General features: G+C 40.0%; 2 protein-coding genes across 2 annotated transcripts; one reads left to right on the top strand and one right to left on the bottom strand.

Annotated features, from left to right (window-relative positions):
* Positions 1-1,989: 1,989 nt before the first annotated feature.
* On the bottom strand, positions 1,990-12,211 carry slc47a1 (solute carrier family 47 member 1). Its single transcript, XM_086179102.1, has 19 exons — positions 12,183-12,211; positions 11,378-11,465; positions 10,739-10,942; positions 10,301-10,402; positions 8,903-8,971; positions 8,669-8,817; positions 8,349-8,391; positions 8,017-8,061; positions 7,424-7,521; positions 6,613-6,710; positions 6,382-6,495; positions 5,870-5,937; positions 5,684-5,792; positions 5,172-5,247; positions 4,946-5,015; positions 4,717-4,849; positions 4,199-4,293; positions 3,212-3,316; positions 1,990-3,059 (listed from the first exon to the last, which is right to left on the bottom strand). Exons 1-19 carry the CDS (start codon positions 12,209-12,211, stop codon positions 2,691-2,693), a joined length of 2,064 nt encoding a protein of 687 aa, XP_086035228.1. The 3' UTR covers positions 1,990-2,690.
* tmigd1 (transmembrane and immunoglobulin domain containing 1) lies at positions 11,138-18,311 on the top strand. The gene is made up of 6 exons (XM_086226970.1): positions 11,138-11,257; positions 16,179-16,263; positions 16,390-16,668; positions 17,033-17,320; positions 17,413-17,516; positions 17,604-18,311. The coding sequence occupies exons 2-6, from the start codon at positions 16,200-16,202 to the stop codon at positions 17,613-17,615; spliced, it is 747 nt and encodes a 248-aa protein (XP_086083096.1). The 5' UTR covers positions 11,138-11,257; positions 16,179-16,199; the 3' UTR covers positions 17,616-18,311.
* The last annotated feature ends 792 nt before the right edge of the window (positions 18,312-19,103 follow it).

Here is a 19,103-nt window from a genome sequence, read left to right on the forward strand (position 1 = left end):
TATATATATATTTCTTTGGAAAATCTAATCAAAGTGTGACTTCAATCAAATGCATCATTTCCTGAAAGCTGAACTGAGAAAATACTGTCTACTTTATATAGAAACATGCTGTGTAAGAAGACACTGACGAAATATATGTTCTCATCATGCAATATGTAGTCTGAATGGATGCCACAATTAGAAATAGAATGATTAAATGTTATATTTAGGCCACAGCACATCTTTGGATGTGTGCTTTCATCATCAAAGACTGCCCTTTTCTTCGGTTTATTTTTCTTTCCTTTGATCTGTCTTGCCAAATTTAATATTAATGAAAGGTTTGTATGCGCTCACACTCGAACATGCTGGCTGGATGAAGACATGTCAAACTGAGCAAATCAACCACCTGTTCACTCTGTGCAGGAGCAGATAACTAGGAGTCAGAGCCGGCTCAGGAAGACTGTAACACATAGGGGCTTGCAGCAGAAGGATTCTTCAGCTTTGACAGTTATCATTATGTCTTATTTTATTTGATAAATAACTGATTGTTTTGGCACAGGCTGATTCATTTCAGGAGGTGTTTAGTTCCAAAGAGCTGTCAACTCCTTATCTCCCACGAGTCACTGCAGTCTCCAAACTGACATCCGCACTGATTCGAAGCAGATTGATGTTTACTACAGTCATGTAAATTAAAAAAAAACAAAAACAAAAAAACTTGCATATCAATTTAGCGTTATTCAACATGTAAATCAGGCTTGATTCATACATGGTTACATCGTCCTGAGTCTTGCTCATCAGTGGAGACATTGCCCCTGGCTCCTCACAGAGACTGTAATCTTGTCCCGCTCACCTCCAGAGACTGCAATCAGTAACACGCTGTGCCATCATTAACAAGGGACTGTGTAAAGATTTTCTCTCAGTATAGCTTAAGGGTTCTTGTATTAACTTCTTGGTGGTGTCAGCACACAGTACAATGCCGTTTTTTTGGAACTCAGTAGCATTATGATTATCAGTTGTTATTCTAGTGAAACGCGATGCGGCAACTCCTCAATGTTGTATGTTTCTGAATACCAATAAGTGCGGGATGAAGTAGAACTCTTAAAGGATGACGTTGCTCCCAGCACTGCAGGAATTACTCATCAAGATAAATATTCACACTGCGCAACAAATGATACATAAAGTTTTTAGAACACAATAGTGTGAACATGTGGTTCCCACGTTTATATGAGCAAGTAGTCCTCCCTTTGTTTATTATGTCTGCTGAGGATATTATGTTGTCAGTCGGATTTTTACTTGCAAAAATTCGTGTCAGGATCATTTTACAGAGTGTTCGGAGTCGACTGCGAGAACATGTTGAATAGTTCTTAAAAAGAAAATACCCAAATCTTTTTAATTTCTTCCTTTGTCACCCTCATGGCCACCAATTTCACTTTTCACACATTTCTTCTTTTTTTTTTTTTTTTAAGAATGTTGCTAAATTCATTTCCTCACAAAGTAACTTTCAAGAAAGACGGACACATTTGCCTTACGTCAGGAATAACCTTCTTCTTGAATTAGACATCAATATTCAGTAGTGAAGCTATAAGGATTCATTGTATTTTCCATATTTGTGTCACCACAAACATAATTTGCACCGCTTTGTTCAGCGATATTAAATTTCAAAAAGCAAAAAACAAAAAACTGAGCTGTTCCAGAGTACAAGCCAGAGTGTGACAGATGCCTCTCAGCTTGATAAACGTGTCGCTCATTGGAAACCATGGCAACCTCTAACGGCAGTTGTGATCCTCTGATCAGCTGATTGGACCACCCCTCTGCTGTGTGTGGTGTTTAGCTTCCTACAATTTGAACTCCTGTTGTTGAAACTCATCATGTCATCACGTAATGAGCTGGAGTCAGAGATGGACCTCTCTCCTCTCTAAATGAAGACACTGACGCTGCGCTAATTAATAACGACATACACGTGTCAATCAAATAGTGACTCATGAAGAATTAAAATGAAGGTGTGTTGATTTATTTCCTTCAAAATTGAAATTTAAAATAAAACTCTAAACTTTAGTTGAAGCCAATGTCTGGTCCACCGTAACCTCGTTGTTATACACTTTAAAATGTTGTATTACTGATTACATTGTAGTATCTTACATGATTTACAAAAGAAATACAGTTTAAGAAAAACTAGAGTGACAGTTATACATGAAAACAATATATCACATATTTGCATGTATGCACGTAAATTTTACATCATAAATTTACAGTCAATCTTGTAATACTCAACATTAAAACATAAGAAAATGATTTGGATTCAATGAGAAACAAAATATGTCAGTGCAATAGGTAAATCATGACAAAAATAAGTTGAAAAAATCAAAGGCTATCAGAAGAACATTAATTCCATAACGTTCCATAGCACTCGGGCAGCGATTTGTGTGCCTTGTAGTCCATATTTGTGACTGAGCAGGCAAAAACACAATCTATGTGAAAGGCCTTTGTTCATCCTGTCTTTGCCTCCTCCTCGTAACCCACATTTCATATTGTTTCCAGTTTTCTCTGGATTAGCTGAGCAGTGCAGCATGCTGACATTCTTTCCTCAACACAAGATACTGAGTTTATGAGTGGATGTGAGACGAGGGAGGAATTCGGTGCTCCTTCTGAATAATAAGTTCATTGGTGAACACTGTATACTCAGCTATTAGGGGTCAAAGGTCAAAGTTGGTTCAGAGGTTTTGAGTCAGTTCGAGCAAAGCTAGCGGTGTGGGAGTTGAGTCATTGGCCCAGCTCAGAGTAAAGTTTTCCTGGCTCTTAGCTGATGGCTCCGGGGCAGGGAAGGCAAAGTGGAAAGCAACACCTAAGGCCAAAATGGAAACTGACACCAAGACGGTGAGTCCACGGCGTAAGATCAGCTGGTTGACAGAAAGACGCTCCTGGGATTTGGTCTTTGAGGGGGTTTTGCTCTGCTCAGCATCCCCATCGGTGCCTTGTGTATTTCTGTTTTGGGCCTCAGCCTCATGACCCACTTTCAGCTCCTGATCATGAGTGTTGACGGGACAGTAGCCATCAGCTTTGGAAGCTGCTTCACCATCCAACTGGGACATAAGAGTGCAAAGATGTATCTGTTAATCAATCTGTGAATAGCGGCGCATTCACACACGCACACACGCACACACACACACACACACACACACACATAAAAGTGGAGTGAGAGCGGACTGTTTGACACCACGTATCGTACACTCACAGTATCAAGGCTGTTGGGGATGTCAGGCATCATCGCCTCACTCAGAACTGTACTTGTAGGACGCCTTGGTGTCACTAGAAGTTTCTTTCCTGCCCGCAGTTGTGCCTGAAGACGAGGGAGTGTTATTCATCAGGCACATACATACGAAAAATAAAAGCCTGAACAGCCACAATCCCCAAATTAATTACCAATCCACTTTACTGTGAGTGATGTTATGGTTACACAGGCGCAACTGAGTTTATGGTCATTAAGTAAATTGTAAAAATGACAAAAGTGTGAAAGATTTAAAATCATAAACATATATTTAATGATTCAGATTAATTGACAGGGAGCCACAAAAGGAGTCCCTGTGATGAAAATTTTTTCTGCAGATTTCCAAATAAGATGTTTGATTTAATGAGACCAGTTAAATTCCTGCTCCAGATCCTTCTTCCAGGAGTGTACAAATTTCATGAAAGGCATTAAAGAAGTATTAACCAGTGTGTTTACAAATGTATTTATCAAGATAAACACACTACCTGGCAAAGTAATTCATTATCTGCTATTTTACTGGGCAATAAACAACGCGACATAGAAACATCTGTACTGGCAATAACTCAAGTATTTAGGAGGCACTTTCCTTTCCCCTTTTTGCTGCTTGAAGCTTTGTGACGAAGCAAATAAAACAGAAAAAGCAGTAGGGAAATGACAGTCAATCATCTTGATTCAATGTGTGAATCCAGCCTTACAGTTCTCTTTTAAAACTTTATCTTCGAATCCCTTTTGAAATTAGATTATTTCTTTATTGTGTTTTAAATGATGTAATTATTGACTAATTCATATTTTGGCAGAAACAACCCACTTTTCATTCATTTTAATACCTGTTTAAATTCCAAATAATGAATTACTTGAAAATTGCATACTACATTTGTTAACATATTAATTCATACCTATCTTTAATGAACTGTTGAAGTAGTTAATAATTGATGAAGAACCTTATGGTCCTACCTTCTGTGTGACTTTCTTCCAGTTGAGTCGGAAGATTAGAACCAGGAAAAAAACCATCTCAACGAAAACACATACAAGGAGACCCAGCCACAAGCCTGACAGGACAGACACAAATGTTGATGATGATGATGATGATGATGATGATGATGATGAACTATTGATAAAACCTCAAAAATGAATTGAAATAAAGATCAACACTCAAAGGGAAATTAACCCCAAGAATCTATTGAACTCCATAAAGACTGCATATTAAATCAGATCTTCCAAATATTCTTCTTATTATAATTCTGGTGTTTCTAGTTGTTGTACTTTTTAAAAATACAAAAATATAACTCAACCAGTCAATAATCTTAATGTATATATCATATTTTCAGGGTTACATAAAAAAATATGTTTTATTAAATGTTTATTCCTTGACTTCCGTGACTCAGACTGAAGCTGTCCTTGAGGCCTCTTCCCTACAAGATATTTTCAAGTTCATATTTATATGGAGAAATATAGAGACATGAAAGTTATACCTAGTATTCTGAGCTTGGCTACAAACATCAGTGCTATTCCCACTGGCAGACCGATACAGTAGTAACACACAAGGTTGGACCATGCGGCAACTTTCTGCATCCCAGATCCGACCAGAATCCCTGAGCAGACGCACTGAAAACACAAGCAGATTAAAATACAGAAATAAATGATTACTATTGATTTCATAAAACTAACAACTGGCTGGTAAAATCCAAAGCTCTAACATACCAGAAGTGCATCAAAGAATTGTAGGAATGTGTAGACTGTGAGGTTGTTGGAGACTATCGTCACAATGTTGCTGTGGGATGTAGAAGACAATCATCAGAAACAGTGTTACCATCTTATTAGTACAGCAATGTGTGTATGTCTGTGTGTGTTTGTGTGTGTGTGTGTGTGTGTGTGTGTGTGTGTGTGAGTGTGAGTGTGTGTGTATGCATGCTGGAGTGTCACTCACTCATCGGAGGTGAAGATGTAGCCGATGACGGACTTACTGATAGCGATAATGACACCCTGGAACACAGCAAGTACTCCTACAGCCAAAACATTGGACAAATTGTAAAAATTGTCTAAAGTCTTTTACTGTGTAACAAAATTAATATCAGAAGGAAATCTTATGCATTTGTGCTTACATCAAGCCATCCATCCATCCATCCATCCATTTTCTACTGCTTATCCTGTTAACATAGAGACAGACAACCGTTCACACTCACACTCACACCTACGGTCAATTTAGAGCATCAATCAGCCTCGTCCTCTCTTGATGTCTTTGGACTGTGGGAGGAAGCTGGAGTACCAGAGAGAACCCACACAGGAACAGGGAGAACATGCAGACTCACACAGAAAGATCCTGGGCCTGAGCCGGGACTCAAACCCAGAACCTTCTTGCTGTGAGGCGACAGTTCTGACCACTGCACCACTGTGCTGCACTTTGTGTTAACAGTACATGTGTGTAGATTTTCTTCACACCTGATAGAACCAGGGCCACTTTGCAGGTGACTATGGCCCTGGCAGTGTTCCCGGCTCCAAGGGCATTCCCGACACGCACACAGGCAGCTGCATAGATACCTAGGGGAAACTGTAAGGACACCACAGCTGAGTTAGATCCTGGGATGTACAACAAAATTTTGAGATGGTCAAATAGGATAACTGTACCATATATGTTATGGCTCCTATTTCCACCAACACATGCTGGGCAGCAAGATCCACCTCGCCGAGTACACCTAATGTGATAGAAGTCAGATTAAGATATTTACAAAGGCTTTCCAGTGATGCGGGAATGCTTCACAGTTCCTGAGCTTGCAGGAATCTCATGTGTAGGTTACAAGGTGTATTAACAGATCTACAGAGCTCAGAGGAGGAATGGAAAGAGGCACCATTCTGGTTCTCACAGGTCAGTGTGCCATTAAAATAATATTGAAACTGTTAGTGTAAGATTATAATGTTGGGTATAAATGTACTGTGTCTGTATTATAAATATATGTTTTTCATATGTTTTTGGGGGGTATATTTAGAATTATTCTGATGGTATGAGGTTTTATTTATGGGAAACAAGGAAAATGGCTACTGGAAGTCTTCAACAGAAGACTTGTTCCAACACTATTCATTTAGACACTGACAAAAAAAGAAAACAAAAGACTTCCGTCAGAAATGACAAAAACACTGACCAGCAAGGAAGCCTCCGATCTCCCAGATCCACCATTCAAAACAGACCATGAATACACTGGGAATCGCCAGCTTCATGTAAGTGCCCCATTCCTGCAGACATTCATTGGACCAGCCTGCTCAGAGTTTCACACATACAAAGAATAGAAGTCAGGTTGTGTAAAGCCTGCGGAAGACGGTGATTTAGTGCTTTGATGTTCATGTTTGTACGAAAAGGTTTGCGTAGGTCCCACCTCCCCATGTCTGCTGATAGAGCTTCTTCCATCTGATGTAGACAAACAGCAGAAGGCAGATGAAGATCTGAGACAGGCCATTAGCGATTGCTGATCCACTGCAAAACAAAACAAAATAAAACATCTTTACTCTACGTAGACGCTGGAGAAATGTCTCCTGATGGTCTACTTTATTGTCTACGGGGAAGGACTTCCCACTGAGGAGTCAGAGGAGGACAGTCTCGAGGTACTTTCAGTAACAGTCGTTTTTTTGGTTTGGTTTTTTTTTTGTTTTTTTTGTTTTTTTTAGTATGCTGAATGTCTTAGGGTCTGAGAATAAGCCTTGAAACTGGCAGGAGTCCATTCTTGAGATGTGAGCTGACCCGACCACCAAGACCTGATTGGTTAAGTCAACTGCCTGTTGAATCAAATGTTTGTCCAGCTGGCAGGATAAACTCCTGTCAGTGCTTTCTCATCTAACTCTGCCCTACTCTGCCTCCCTCTCTAAACAAAGTACAAAGACAATAAACATCAGTGTACCGCAGATTGTATTTTAACAACAAAAAAAAAAGTTCTTTTGAAATAGATTAAAATGCATAATGAGCTCTCTGACCTCCTGTCCTCTTCTGTCCAAACTCCTGGCTATGCATCAGCCCCCAGCCCCCTCCTATTTGGACAACAGTGACACGATCAGAACCCGGGCTTCTCCACTTCGAATGCTATAGAGGCTATACTACTATGTTTTTACTCATTATGGTGCTTAAAGCTTGATATCTGAACATACTAATGTACAAAGATGAAAATGTGAGGAGAAGCTGAAGGACACACTTACACGACACCCAGTTCAAAGTTGAAGATTAAGACATAGTTGGCCCCCAAGTTCAAAATGTTTGCTGCTGCTGCTGTGTACATCTGAGGCAGAATGATACCCTAACAGACAGAAAAGACAGGATCAACCATCATTCAGTTCAAACACAACAGCTTCAGGGAAAAAAGCAGTATCGAGCTAAATGTTAATCTTCGATTGGCATAGAGTTTTTAAAATTTCAGAACTTGAAGCAGTAAAAACTGCATGTAAAAGGTCATGAGAACAGAATGGAGGACATGTCGGAATCATTTGTCGCGTTTCCATTTCATTTCTCAAGCAAATTTTCAGCAAACCTTATAACTGCTGCTCAACAAAGTTAATGCCACTTCAGTGCATTACCATCAGCTGATTAGGACCCAATAAATTAGGCGTACAGACTAAATCTTTCATCAGAAGGTGGCCCTGTAGGCAGTGATCCAGATGGCTGTAACAGATTAGAGGAGTATGGCTTGGCCATCGATAGCCATCTAATCTACCAGAGAAAAGTGGAGAAAGGTCTTAAGGAATTTCTGTCAGCTGGTCAAGAGGAGTCCAGCTGTTTCTTCTCATGAACTTACTTGGTTTTGTAGGTAGGCCACCTGCAGCTGGTGCAGAAACATGGCCTGTGAGGAGAAAGACAGGGTGAGGGTGATAACCAGATGATGTCATGTAGCTCTAAGTAGACTTACGGCTTTATCAAACTTACAGAGGGTAAATTTGCATGTTAATAATACAGCAGTCAAATCGAAGTGACTACACCTGTCACATAAGCAATCTATTCAAATTCACTTCGTAATCAGGGAATTACCACACATCTTAACCCAAATACAAAGAACTCGGTGTGACTGTGATTATGGTACGTGTATGCTGTGGTATACACTTCTTGGATGTTTCAGTTCTGTGCACTTACTGGAACAGCTGGTAGAAAGGCCATCACATAAAGTTGGGCAATCCTGAAAAATGGAAATGAATTCATCTTTGACAGAGCACACAAAAACACTTGCATTTTCCGCTCTTTGCGCGTTTGTGAGCATGTTGTTATCTTGTGTATAGATATGTTGTCGTACCGCTTTGCACACTGACCTGGATCACATTAATCAGATAATACAGACATCAGCAGTACAGCTGATAAGAGTAGCAACCTTAGCACTTACGCTCAAGATGTGGCTACACACAGACACTTTTACCTAACGTGCATCAATGACTGAGTTACATCAAGCATGAACTTACCTGGCCACCTCATCCTCTTGCTGTATGATGAGAAGTAAGTTGTGAGAGTTGATGAGAAGAGCCCAGCAGGGCAGACAAAATAACAGCAGGATCAGTGAGCTTCTTTGGAGAATAACTCCCACGCGTAGCATGTTCTTACTACCGAATGTCTGCAAAACACAAATGAAACAGGACATGAGAGAGTCTGGAGATAACAAAGAATCACAGTGTGAACAGGAAATGTGTTTTGATTACCTGAGAAATAAGTGTGTCACAAGCCACAGCGAGGCCGTAGCCTGTGGCGGTGGTGGTCAGGTTAATGGTCTGAGAGTTGGGAGAACACAAAGAAAATAAGAAAGAGCTAAACCTGAAAATAAATATTGTTTGAAGTTAAATTTTACTTGGTATGTGCTGTTTGCCCTTCCTTGTTTGTTAATGATTATAACTGAATAATATGCACGGTAATGGGATCTGAGGACACCTAGAATTCCACTCATGTGGATGGGGTTCTTGGAAAAGTATAGGATAGAACAGGACAGAAAGACTGATTCTAAGAAAAGCTGTCAAACAGGAACATTGTACTTTTGCAGTGTGTTTACTGGAGGGCAGCGTAGCAAGAGAGCAGCGGATAGTAAACAGCGAAAGAAAGGATCACGTGGAGAATGTGTGCCATACAAGCAGAACTGAATTGGTTTTCTTTGGTCCTCCTGAAAACAGGAGATGCTCCAGGATCTATGTTCAGCTGCAGTCTCACTGAAAAATCTGTTCTCGTAACTGAATGTTGCCTCAGTGTGTTAGAAGGTCAGTTAGCCACTCCGGTCGTGTCTTTGCTGACGTGGAAATGAAACAATTCCAAAATTAGAATTCGATGATGTAAAACCTTTTGGATGCTCTTGTCTGATAGTCAGATTTAAAATCTGGTGGTAGTGAATGACCCTGCAATTTTTTTCCCGGGCCTGTGTGCATACTTGCACGCAGAGTTCGTGTCAATTTAAAACCCATCTGAAGCTACACACAGGAAGCGACTACGAGCAAAGTGGCGAGCAGATTTCATTGAATGTCAATGAAATTTGGTGACTTGTAGCTAATGTTGACAATGGGAATGTTTGCACATGCAAATAAAGCAATTTGTTCTTCACCCATCGCTGTAATACTGCCAGTTGGTCTCATGACTCATGAACATTCCAGGCTGCTGTTGCTAAGGTAACCCTATTCACATATGTCTCATCTGTCCATCCACATTGATGCCACCAGCAGATACTTGTGCTCTCTCTAAGTCGCATAATTAAATTGAAGTATGGTTGTGGTCTTTGGCTGCCACATCACTTTTTGTCCCTTCTTGTAGAAAGTCTCATTTCAAAGGTGGTAAACAATACCAGTGCCGGAAAATATAGGTGGATTAACCAGACTGGCGACCAGAGACCAACTGTCAGTGACACATACACACACACACACACACACACACACACACACACACACACACACACACACACACACACACACACACACACACACACAAAGATCTTTCTGATATTCCTATTGTGAGCAGTAGATGAGATGTGCAGTATAAGCAGAATGAACAAAAGTAGTATTACTAGCATTACTACAGTGAAATTAATTGGTCCCCAAGCCACGCAGGAGAGTAGATAGTACCGCTGACGCCAGTGCATATCCAGCCAGCTCTGCATTGCCTATGTGACCACAGAATATGGTGATAACAAACGGCAGGAGAAAGTTCAAAATCCGAGACAGCAGCTGTAGAAAAAAGGAGAAAGGTTTTACTAACTTCAGCCATCAATGAGCAGGTGAAGCTGTTTACTTGTACTCAGCAAAGTGATTTTAACAGTCAGTATTGTGAAATCTGGTTTGCACAACCAGACAGTGTAGGGTCCCTTTTATTACACCTGACATGTACTGCATAAGCAGTAATAGGGATTGAGATGTTAGATTGTATCCTGCTAACGTAACACATTCACCAGAAACTCAAAAGAACAGCAGCTGAATGTTCTGGTAGCACTGTGAATTACATACCAATCCCCCCCCCCCCCCCCCCACACACACACACACACACCAACACTTTCCCCTACTCACCAGTGGCCCTGTGAGCCGTAACACTTGGTAGAGCTCTTCTCTGTAGACCAGTGGTAACCAACGTCTCACACAAGCACAGGGAAAGAGTTTGGAGCTGACTGCTGTCGCCTCCTCGTCTCCCTCGAGCACTGGTGTGCTGACAACAGCAACTCCAGCAACGGGCCTTACACCCGTTGAGGGGTCTGCAGGTTCCGGGGAACCCAGCTTCTCCATTCAAAAACAGAAAAGAAGGAATAGAGAAGGGAGAAAAGCCAAGGGACAACAGGGAGGGAGGGAAGGAGGGAGGGAGGGTGGATGGGAGGGGGAAAGAGAGAGCAAGGGTAAGAAGGGCAGTCAGTCCATCTGTGTTTAGAACTACAACTCGTCCAGTCCTTCGAAGTTATTAATTAAAAGGTTTGGCTTTGAGGAGGTTGAAATAGGAGAATGAGTAGAACAGAGGAAAGCAAACAGGAACCAAAGTCTGTAAGGGTCAAAACTGGGCTGATGAATGTGTCTTGATAGGAAGGGAATACAAAGAGTGTGAGTACATGAATACAGTAATATATTTAGTCCTGAGTGCACCTAGAGATATTTAGAGGACTATTGCAGCATTTGTGTGTTTTTCTGCTTTTCTGTTTTTGTGTGTGTGTGAAGTCTTACCAGGCTCAGTAATAATCCGACGAAGAATGCCTGGTCGTATGTTGAACACAGAGAGCTCTGATGGCATACGTTACACTGGCTTTGATCACTGACTTACATGTTTGTGTGTATTAGACCCTGATTGTATGTTCCTCTCACTGTACTTTGATCACTGCTTCACAAACAAACACAAGCTAACAAACCAATGTTTTTTTAGCTGACTGAACACTTAAACACATATTCACCACCATCTTTGACAAATCTGAATTAAACACTCACATACACAGTATCATACATAAGTAATAGCAAGGTCAAAGTCCAGGTGATCAAACTTATCGGGATCATGAATATGACAAAGGTTCTAAGTGCAGTTTATAGATTAAAGCTGCCGAGGCTTCAGACGTGCGTGGTTGTGTGTGTTTGTCTGTTTTACTGTGTGTGCGTGTGTGTGTGTGTGTGTGCGTGTGTGCGTGTGTGTGCGTGTGTGTGTGTGTGTGCGCGCGTGTGTGTGTGTGTGTGTGTGTGCGTGTGTGTGCGTGTGTGTGTGTGTTCTGCAAGGATCCCTGCAGGTGTCTCATCTAGAATGTAGGTTACGAGCTGGCCTGTTGTGCAACTCCACATTTTTCACCAGCCATGTTGAAATGTCTGCTAAACTTTTGATTTTTCCTTTTCTTTTTTCTGTTTTAGAGAACAACTGTGAGAAGCTGAATTTGACCGTAAATAAGATAAACAAACATGCATTTAATTCTTAATAGATAAACAAAATGGTATAAAGAAAGAGAAGACAAAAATCTGCATGCATTTTACTTCTCGGTATAGATCTCACCTGAGAGAACCTGCCTCACCCTCCTGCATCTTGATTTGGAGATATCAAATTAAATACTCTATAATGTTCATTAACACTTGGCATGTATTTTATGTTTAAAAAGCATCTTAAACCACAAATTATTGACCCCAAAAAAACAGCAGATTGAGAAATACTGGTAGCATAAAGCTGCTTCGAACCAACTGGCTTGAGGAGCAAACTACTAGTAAGCTTCTCAAGTGCAATATGGTGTGCAGAACTAATTATATTTCATATTATTGAAAAAGATTAAAGTCTCCAGCATAATTATGAATTAGAGGGGGACAGTAGCAGTATATATTGTACTAGGATGCTGTACTGCAGAATCAGCCCTCATACAGCGAGAGCTGTATTACTGTCATCGTCATGTGTGTTTAACATTTATAATGGCAATGTTAGTATTGTTAGTATTTTAAGGACTGATAAATTATCACACACCCTATGGAGTTACGGCGGATACTTAATACATTACTCCTGGGAACCTTTTGCTTTTGTAAACGTGCATCCATAGTTTGACACCTGTTTTCAGTGCAAATGCTCCCTGGGACAAGTGATAAAACTGGAGGTAAACTGGAATATACATTGGACTATTAAATGATCAAACTGCAAAACATGAATACAATAATACACCACTGAGACAAAAATTAAAATATACCTGCTCCGTCCCACATTCTGAATATTCTTTGAACTGTTTTATGGCGCACGTTTTTCCAGAGGAATCAAAGGTCGACCCCATTAAACCTTGAACACGCTCCAAGATCTCCGTAAGATATTACTTTAAATATACTTTATAGTCAATTACGCTGTTACTTATCCTAACAATATGATATATCGTAAGTCTTCTGACCTTGAACAGATTCCACAGAGTTCACATTAAAGCTGGAATCCCAGAATTCCCGCTTTCTGCATTGAAAAACTTTCCGGTTCACCTGTGATAGCCCCATTTATTTCCATTTTTTAGGTTTATTGTTGAAAAGGATCCCCATTATCTACAGCACATGGTAGCAGCTACTCTTCCTGGGGTCCACATTAAATTAAAGAAGACCCTAGATGTGCATTGTTAAAAAAAAATTTTCAACGTATAATCAAGCACAAATAAAGATGCAATAAGACTGAAGTAAGCAGGCTTAAAACCTGCAGATGGATATTTACAGTAACGCATGTAATCAGGCTGATGTCGAATTCAAGCTTTTTGCTTTAGCTAGCAATGTCAGTATCCTATCTTAAGGAAGTGCACACTTCATTTATTCAATGACATATACAAGGAATCACAGCTAATTTTTAGCGAGGAGCACATTCTTTCAGCACCATGGTCAATTTAAGTCAACCCATATACGCTCAGTGAATCCAACCAAAGTTACAATGATCCTACATGGTACAAAGGTACATCTGATGCAAGTTTGCTGTTGTTCACATCTGGAGAGCTCCACTGGCAGCAACAGCAGCACGATGCAGAAGAGAGTGGAGAGCTGCTGTCGTGTCAGTGAGATGACTCAGGCTCTCGTTTTGATTGCTCTGTGGGTTCGGTCAAACTCCTAACTAACGTACATTTGAATAAGTGATCTGACAAAATACAGGTGGCTCTGTGAGTCAGTCTGATGTGCCAATCGTTTTGGTCAGCAAGACACGCGAGGAGAGAGGATAATGTGACTTTTGCTAAAGAACATAAAGACAAATTGTATTGACCAGTGTTGTAGCATTTGCTAGGATATTTTCATATCAAGGGTAAGCTGAAGAGAACAAATAATTCTGAAGCTTTCAAGTTCAGATCTTTGGTTTGATTGTTCACCTGGTCAAAAAGTATGCCCTCACATTGTTTTAGTTTGTTTTTTAGCTGGTCAATGGCTCACTCTAGTGGCTAAGAGAGGAAATACACACAGAGTCTGAAATGACTTTTTTTCCACGTGAGTGAGGGTCATGCTTACATGTGTAAATTATAAATGTACATACGCTCATGTAGTAGGTGTTTTGTAGTGGTGTAGCATTGCAAAGTACATAAAGAATTCTATGTAGTTGCTTCGGTTTTCCATTCCACTTGATTATTTTGGAGGGAAATATATTTTCTAGTCAGCTACATTTATTTTACAGCTTAAGTTGTTAATGGCTGTTACGATGAAGATTGTAAACAATAGATAATATAATAGGTTTTAAAATGCAACACATTGTTAAATATTAAACCAGTGATTTCCAACCTTTTGTAATCAGCCATGTTTCAGACGTCTGTGAGTCGTGAACTTTTCTACCAAAATGTTCTCTCTCTAGCTTTCATGGTCTCCTTTCAATAAATGATAAACAATCCAACCAAGATTCAAAGATATCCGATGAATTCAAACAAGCTTCAAAATATATATATCTATACGTGTGTGTGTGTGTGTGTGTGTTTCAAAAATCGTTTCTCTTTTCTTTTCTTCTTTGTAGGGCCTGAGCCTGAAGGTACTTCAGGCGAAGACCCTATTATGTTCGCTCATTTTTGTTATTGTTGTTGTCTTGCTCCACCTTCTGCAACTGCATCTGTAATATGCTGCTGAAAAACTGATGCTTCCTGTGTACTCATCCAATGATTTCAATCCATCAACCAAACCACCAGTTTACCAAATGCCTGTTGCTAACATCATGTTGTTTCTCGCAGTAGAGTACTTTTATATTACTGAATCGTAAGTGATCTGAATACTTCTTCAAGAGAGCTCCACTGGCAGCAACAGCAGAAGAGAGTGGAGAGCTGCTGTCGTGTCAGTGAGATGACTCAGGCTCTCGTTTTGATTGCTCTGTCACTATTTAGCATTCATATTTTTACAGTGATCCCTCTGTCTAACTGTTCCCTGCAAATTGTTGTTCAGTGAAAAGTAAAAGGAAGAAATGGTTATGTAGATATAATTTCCCAAACTTCACTGTCAAATCCATGGCTTTTTAAGCAGGATTTCTTCAAAATAACATGGAAACACTTTGAAAATTATATTTTATTTGATTTTATGTCACTTGGTTATCTGACTATTCCTCTGATATCTGTCTCCCATCCCAAGATATTCTCCGTTTCACATTCTTAACAAAGAAAACTACATTTAACCAAACACAGTCTGCCACAGTATTACACCAACATCATGCAAGGGGTTTTTGGCTAATTTGAGACACATTATTTTGAAACTAAATCAGTCAAATTAAATGAATCACTCATACAATCTTTAAAAAAGTTGTTATACCCCCACACCAAAATTTAAAACTATTTTAATGACCGACTGAACTAATAAAATGTTTTCCATGCCTGTAGTGTTTGCAGATCATAAGTACGCAACAATAAAAGACAACAAAATGCCTGGTGGGAGGGCTGACAGGGCGTTGACAGGAACAGGTGAACAGAAGATGAAAAAACAGTGCCGGAAGCTATAAAAAAAAAAGGGTGCTCATCTCCATGTAGAGCATATAAAAGAGACTGAAGCTTTTCAAATTCGCAGTCAGAACACACAACAGAAACACTCAAACACTGCCAGGTAAGATGCTTAATATTTTTTATAAGAGAACACTTTTGTATTGACTATCATAAAGTGATTTTATAGCCTCATAGCCTGGACACCCAGTGCTCATTTATGCTTTTTCCCAAAAGATTTACTGGGGGGGGGGGGGGGGGGGTAATTACAATGGCAATCATTTTTAAACTTAGTGGACTGTTAAATAACATATAGCAGCAAATGTAAACTCTCCCTTCCAAAAAATGATTGTATAGGTTAGATACCATGTTTTCTTATTTCAGGATGGAAGTTAGCATTTAAAACAAGGTGGTTTACTTTCTTAAACTATATAGCTGAAGACATACATAAACTGCATATATATACATATATATATATATATATATATATATATATATATATATATAAATTTGGATTGAATTTATATATATATATATATATAAATTTGGATTGAATTGGCATTTTAGATCCACTCTAATAAAATGCTCAAACTGATTTAACTTCATCATCCCTCCAGGTTCAACCCAGAAAGCGAAAAATGAAGCTGATATTCACCTGTCCTCTTCTTTATTCGCTCCTCTGTTGTGCAACCAAGTCATTCGGTATTTGTCGACGCTGCTTGTTAAGAATTCAATTGCCTTACAAATTTCAGTTCCATTATTTCAGTATTAAATGTCTCTTTGTCGTCTCCATACGCATTCAAATTTCCCTCGCTGTCTTCTCCAAAGGTGTCACCATCCAATCTGTCCCAGACGCTAACAGCGAGGGGTTCATACAGACAGATTTGGAGAAGACTGTGTCTCTGGTCTGCCAGACTGATGCTCTGCCAGACCAAGAGCTGGTCTGGCTTAGAAATGGTGCTGTGGTCCGTCTGGAGGAGGGGAACAAGAAGGGAAACAGCAGTGTGTGTATCACACCAGTCATCCATGAAGATAACGGTGCAACTTTCACCTGCCAGCTGAGCAAAGACGCCACAGTTCAGGCCTCGGTCACCCTGAACGTCACATGTGAGTCCTTTTAATGAAGAGAGACTAAAAGAGTTGGTGTTAATGGTCGGATAGTTTTGAAGTTCATGAGATTAACTCAAGGGATTTGGGTATGTTGAGGATTAATGACCTCTAAAAGAACGACATCTGTGAGTGAAGTCGACATCTATTTGGTGGATTGCCATTGAAGTGGTTCAGATAAACATGTCCCCTAAAATGGCTTGCAATCCTTTTCTCTGAAGCCTGTCATCGAGCACCACCATCAGCTCTACTTTGGTTTAACACTACTTATGAATACTTGCTGTACTACTCCTTATTGAAACTTGCTAACCTGCTAAACTTTAGTTTGTTGACAATAAAAACACAAATGCATTTTCCTCCTCAGTTCCCCCGGAGCTCTCTGAATCAGAGGATGTCGCTGTAGAAATTGGCGCAGCGCTTGTTTTGCAGTGTAACATCTTTGCCAGTCCACCAGTCTCATCGGTGTTGTGGACTCTAAATGGCAGCACGGTGGATCTGTTAGCAGGAGGATTCACAGTGAGCAATGGTGGCTTTACAAGCCAACTAAAGACTGACAACGTGGAGAGGGACTTGCACGAGGGCAGGTATCAGTGTACAGCCAACTCCCCAGTCTACGGAGCGCACAGCAAGTTCTTCCAAGTCTCAGTAATGGGTCAGTTGTCACAATCAAAACTCCTCAAAGAACTCACACGAAATCATGAATCGGTCTTATGTGAATACCACTGACATCCTCTTCATCTGTAGAAAAAACCATCAAATTCCCGCTGATGCCCATGATAGCAGGACTGGTGGTGGTGTTTCTTACTACGCTTCTCGCCATTTTTTCTCGGTGGGAAAGAATTGTCAAGGTAACAGACAAACACTCATACATGCAGCACAAAGAGTGACCCTGGCACACTTCAAACCTCCCTAATGCTTTATTTCTCTTTTGACAGTGCTGCAAGTGAGCTGTCCCCAGAGTACAACGATCAGTCTCTACGTGAAGCTTAGCTACCTAATCGCTAGCATTAGTTTTGTAGACATTCTTCATCAACCTCCACATGCAAGGAACTGCAGGATCAAAATGTTGAACTATATTGAACTAGACCTGGCTAAATGTAGCATTCTAGACTGTGATAGCTCTTTGTCACTTACTGACAATTGATTATGGCAGGAAGATTTGTGTACTTTGACCTTGAGATCATCCGTGTTACTTTTTTATTGAGGGAACTGAAATGTAAAACCTTGAAGATGGTCCCACATGTTTTCAATTACTCTCTGGTGTCTCTATCTGAAGAGCTTTCTTGTCCTCACCAATCCTGGAGGCATACTGACATGCAAGGACATACATAAATGACTATAATAATATAGTAATTTATATAGTAATAATATATTTGTGTGCCCAAACATCCAGATCTTTTACTGCTGTTGTTGCAAGTTTAATATATATTTTATTTAATATAATTATTAGTACCTGCCACTATCATTTTCAATTCAGTAATTTATTTTGTGTCCTGTTAAGTATTCAGCTCACACATGTACAGTGGTTGATAGGTGTGACATATAGGAAATCTGAACAAGCTAGTGCTTCATGTTCCTCACTCCAAACCAATAGGGGCAGCATATTACCAGTTGGACTATCAAGCCCTTATGAAAAAAAACAAGGAAACTCTAACTTCCTTAGCATGAGCCCAAGCCAGCTGTGGTCACAAACTTTGGGTAGCAATGATGAGACTGATGAAGAAAGTGTTGGAATGGAGTTTCCTCTGTAGGGGGCTGGTCTGGACTGATGCTGCCTGCTGCAGGTGAAGAATTGTGATGAGAGAGAGCATACGTTTCTTACACCATAGCTCTCCAGGTCAAAGGTCTGTGGTACAGCCATGGCTTTCTGGCACTACAGGGACTCACTATTGTTGTGTTAAGAGCCTCGTTGTCCTCGATGCTATAGTGACTCACTATCACTTCTTCAGGAGCCAAGTATTTCAAGAGGGACCACCGTTAGCTTGCTCTGTTGGTTACAAATAATCTATAAATCACTCAAACAAAATAAATCATGTTCCAAGCCACAAGTGAAGAGATTCTTCTTATTTTAAAAGATTTGACATTCATGTTCTTAGATGCATAGCAAAGTAAATGTAGTTTTTTGATTTTGAGCCCAACTTAGAATCTTGAGTTTCCACTTTTACTCTGAACTTTAACCCCTGACTCAACAATAGGTCCTATCAAAGCTAGTTAAAATCATGTTATACATTTACTCTTAATGAGCCAAAAGTGTCATGTCAAGGTGCAAAGTCTATGTCTTTGTGTACTTACAAGTAAAGTTACATTTAACAGGTTCAAATAAAACCAGCCAGGCAACACTAAATGAGGATAATTGCACCTTTTAAAAGAATGTCAATGATGTGAGATAAGAATACTCAACTGCTAATGAAGATATTGTCTGACACGTGGGTTTT

This window comes from Aulostomus chinensis, chromosome 15, assembly GCF_037954235.1.
Source record: "Aulostomus chinensis isolate RoL2024-O1b breed Wild chromosome 15, RoL_Achi_v1.0, whole genome shotgun sequence".
Lineage (NCBI taxonomy): Eukaryota > Metazoa > Chordata > Actinopteri > Syngnathiformes > Aulostomidae > Aulostomus > Aulostomus chinensis.